Below are 4313 nucleotides of genomic sequence, written 5' to 3'. Positions count from 1 at the left end.
ACCTGGACATTAGGTTCTGATTTGGGTACAGGCTCAGAAACCAGACTCTCCCTCTAGCCCGTTTTTGGAAATTTCAGAGCTCTTTGGCCCACGTTTCTTTTGGCAATAGGAAAATCATAGCATCTACCCCAGTTCACTTACAGATAACTGATGACATCAGAATTCAGTTCTCTGGCCTTTGGTTAAACGCGCGTGTGCACCGTACACGCACACAGCAGATGCAATCTATGAGCACAGTCCCTCTTAAACATCTATTAATGTTGCTAAAATTGTAACAAAGGCTAAAAACATACAGTGCCGCATCTCAACATGTCCTGTTTTCAAAGCAGGGAGCTTTGCACTTGAGTTTGCATTTTGGTTCACTAGGATTTGCACAGCCCTCGAGGTTGGGGGGCAGAGTGCCTGCAATGCCCCTGTGCCCACTGGGACTGGGAACCTCTCCCTAGGAATCACCTGACACTTCCTGAGTTTACAGAGGGGCCATCAGAGCTCCTACACCCAGGTGGACCTGGGTGTCCCACCTCTCCACGCAGGGACCTTTGAGCCACGTGGCTGGGTCTGCCTGCTCCACACCAGAGCCCAGCTCATGCCTGCTCCGCTCAGGCCCTGGGGGAAGAGAGGAAACCTTGAATGGCAGGTGGTCAGCCCTGTCCCAGGCACACTGGGCCTCCTCCAGGAGACCCTGGCCAGAGCCACAGCCGGCAGGAGGCTGCCTCCCGAGCCACTGCTTGCTCTGCTCACAGCATGGGAGGCTGTCTCTTGGGTGGCGTCCTGTGTGGAGGGAGTAGAGGGGACCCTTCCCTGTCAGGCTTCCTCCAACTCTGAGGAGCTAGATCTGTAAGAACAGGTAGTGAGGGGGAAAGACAAAACAAAACCCTTTCCTCTCCCCGAAATGGCTATTTCAAGAGGTCTATGTAGACAAAAAAGTGTCGAGATCATTTTGGAAGTTAAAGTGCTTGGAAAAAAGCCCGAAGAAGTCAGCGCAGAGTCCTTGTAGAGGCTGTGCACACGCTCCGGCACCCCCAGGAGAGTCTCAGAATCAAAGTTTACCCAGAAACCAAACAAATCAAAACTTCCATACAAAAATCCTATCCACACAGGGCTAAGTCTTGTGAGCGATGCAGAGCCAAGTCTTAATGCATTTCAGCTAACGTGAATCACACAAGACCAAGAACGCTGACGAGACGGCTGAAGGGAGCTCCCGATAGTCAGCCCTGAGTTTCACCGGGGCAGGGAGGAGGGCGCAGTGCCCTGGAACCACGGCTGGACACTGCGGGAGGCGCGTATTATCTGCAATTGGCATCAGAGCAACGGATGTCCACACACCCTTCTCTCTGATGTTTCTCTTAACGGATTTGGTGGAGATGCGGCCATCAGGGCCCAACCATGGGGGAGGGGAAGCCCAGCCTGCACAAGCCCCCACCCCTGCCCCTGCCCAGCTCATGGCGAGTGCACTGCAGCATGGCCATGCTCCGGCCAGCAGCATCACTAGGCTGAAGTCCCTCACACGCCATGCAGTCAGGGGCCTGAGCCTCAGCTCCCCGGTTCTGGAGGCTGGCAGCATGGGGCCCAAATGCATCAGATGACACCATGTTTCAGGTAATGCCCCAGACACACGTTCTGTGATGCAACCAGTCTGTGCTCATCTCTGGAACATTCTGGGGAGCATTCCCCAGAGGAAAACCTTCCAAGCAGTGGCCAGGTGACTCTCAGGTGCTTCTGTGGTGCTGACAGACAAGACGGGACTTATGTGACCCAATGTCAGAGGAGGTAGCCAGGAAGGACGGGAGGGGAGGATGGCAGGTGGAGGGAGAGCCCCATGGGCCTATTTCACAGTCAGTGACCGCAGTGGTGACGGGAAAGAGGCAGGGAACCCCAGGCAGGCTGGCAGCATCCACGCGTGGTGAAACAGGAGGCTCCGGAGCCACCCTGCGGTTGCTGGGAGTCAGGCCCCGGGCCACGGGCTGGCCTGAAGTGTGTGTGGTACAGACCCACAGAAGAGAAGGGCCGTGGTTCCCAGGCAGTAGGTGAAGGGCGTATCTGCAGAGGCTGGAGGAAGGAACTCCAAAGGTCTGGTGGGGAAGGAAAAGCGCCTTCTGGAGCCCCTGGGGGCAGGGACACAACGCTCAGCGCTTGGAGGCGGAGTTGGTGCCACCGGCTCGCCCTGCGCGTTGCCCAGAACTGCCTCTCTCCAGCAGCTGTCACTCCCAACTCAGACTTTCCTGCCTTGTCTGGAATAAAGAGCAGCACTGTTTGCCTTTAGAAAGGGGCATTGTCTAGCAGCTAGTAAAGAAACTTCTTTCCTGTACTTCTTGTGTGGGACACACGGCACAACGCTGCTTCATGACCGAACAGGCTTCTCTGCTTCAGAAGGGAGCTGTCGGCCAGGCGGGCGCATTTCAGATGGTTTTCGTGGTCTGCTGCAGACACCTCGGCACTGCTGTGACTCTGACAGACACACAGATCCCAGGCCATCTGCAGGCACACACACGTCCCTCTGGTGGTGCCAGGTCTTGCTCTAGCCAGCCAAGAGCATCCTCTACACCACACCTGCCCTCTCCCTAAAACAGGTGTTTCCTCCTCAAGGTCGGAGAGGGCCGACCCTGTAGCAGGAACACGACCCAGGGCCATCCGCTGTGAGCGGCATCTCCAGTCCTCTGCCACTGGAGGGCTGCAGCCCCCCCTCAAGGCTATCCTGCCTGTGTCTCTCGCCTGCCCCACCCTCGCCAGCCCTTGGCCTTCAATGGCCCATGGCGTCCTTCCCCTCCTCCCTCTTGGTCTCTTCTCACAAGCCTGGCACTCAGAGTACGGCTGATCACCTCGGCTTTAGCCGTGGGACCCAAGAGACACTTTGGCACATGGATGGGGGGCACAGACACAGGCAGAGGAGAGGAGGGAGGAGCAGCGGATTCTTCTAACTGCTAGTTCTAGGGCAGCGGGAGCGACTCTGGGTGCTGCTGGCTTCATGCAGGTCATCGGGTGGGGTGGCAGCCGGGCACCGGGCCCGGTAGAACAGCACGTGGGCTCAGTCCTCCGCAGAGTGCAACCTCTGGGGCCTACTCAGTGGCCATTTGCTCAATGTGGTCACTGAGCAGCTTGTATTGCTCTGGAAGAGAAAACGATGTGATTTCTCAGATGAAGGATGGTGACAGGGACAGGTATGTTCTGCTCTTGTCACTCGGGCAGGGACGAATCAGGGCCTCCCTGGGGGCAGGGCTGCGACTTCCAAACCACACTGCCATCCACAGGCCACACTGCTTGTGTGCTTCAGGGCAGGGCTGTGCCATGAGGGCACGGTGCACGCACAGCCTCCTGACCTGCACGCCACCTGCGGGGTACAGCAGGTGCCTGGAAGGGGCCCTCAGAACTGGGAATGTACATTCTTAGGAAAATGGTGTCGTGGAGTGCAGCCCCTGCAGCCTGTGAAAGGCACAGCATGATCAGTCTGGCCAGCCTGGGGACCAGGGGGGTGACAGCATCCTCCTTGCCCTTTGCTAGTGAGGTGGGGCTGCTGGCAACATTTTCAGATGGTCCAGTAGCCACTGGCACTGTCACGCCTCCTGTGGCCACTCCACCACAGATCCCTTGAATTACATGGAGAAGGGGATTCCCTAAGGAATACGCGTCGATCTGTATCCACGCCTGAGCGTGAGGTCTTTCCCACGAAGAGGAAGCAGTGTTTGCGGCAGATGAGGCGGCACACAGGGACCGGCCCTGCACAGGAGGGGACCGGCCCCACACAGGAGGGCACCAGCACCGCAGCAGCTCCCTGCTGTCATGGAGGCCAGAGATTCCAGAGAAACCTCAAAACTCCCTCCCCACCTCCCCTGCTCCTCGATACTTGCCATGGCAGTGAGGTCCGAGAAAGAAAAGGAAGCCCCGCGGCCGCCATTCAGCAGGGAGCCACTCGGGGCTGGAGTTTGGCTCCGTGCAAGCTCTGGGCCCAGGCGCTGTGTCCCCTCTTTCTTTGCCCTGACTGTGAACACCAAGGCTGCAGCCCCAACCCCAGCAATCCCATCTAGCAGAAATGGATTCCAAATGGAATGAGAGGTGTCCTATGCATCTACCTGCACAGACTGGGGAGATAGGAGGGCCGACCGCCCAGAGAGCTCAGCACCACATTCCTGATGGCCACACGACATACCTCCTGGCAGTGCAGAAGCACCAGTGGGCGCAGCCCTGGCTCCAGACCCCAGCCCAGCCTCCAGACCCCAGCCCAGCCTCCACACCCCTGCCCTGCCTCCCCACCCCGGCTCAGCCTCCGCACCCGGGCCCTGCCTCCGGACCCCGGCCCTGCCTCCGCACCCCGGCCC

The 4313-nt window shown here is 58.4% G+C and overlaps 1 protein-coding gene across 3 annotated transcripts in view; it reads right to left on the bottom strand.

Annotated features, from left to right (window-relative positions):
* Positions 1-1664: 1664 nt before the first annotated feature.
* Positions 1665-4313, bottom strand: part of KIAA0513 (KIAA0513 ortholog) — a 60457-nt gene continuing 57808 nt past the window's right edge. For all 3 annotated transcript variants that reach the window (XM_017543644.2, XM_017543643.2, XM_017543645.2), the window contains one exon: positions 1665-3106. In XM_017543644.2, the coding sequence (XP_017399133.1) occupies positions 3057-3106 (50 nt within the window). In that variant the 3' untranslated portion in view covers positions 1665-3056. The remainder of the gene's footprint in view (positions 3107-4313) is intronic.

Source organism: Cebus imitator, unplaced genomic scaffold (genome assembly GCF_001604975.1).
Source record: "Cebus imitator isolate Cc_AM_T3 unplaced genomic scaffold, Cebus_imitator-1.0 Scaffold159, whole genome shotgun sequence".
In the NCBI taxonomy this organism is placed as follows: Eukaryota; Metazoa; Chordata; class Mammalia; order Primates; family Cebidae; genus Cebus; species Cebus imitator.
The sequence above is the reverse complement of the archived record's forward strand: the minus strand, read 5'-3'. Positions and strand labels throughout refer to the sequence as shown.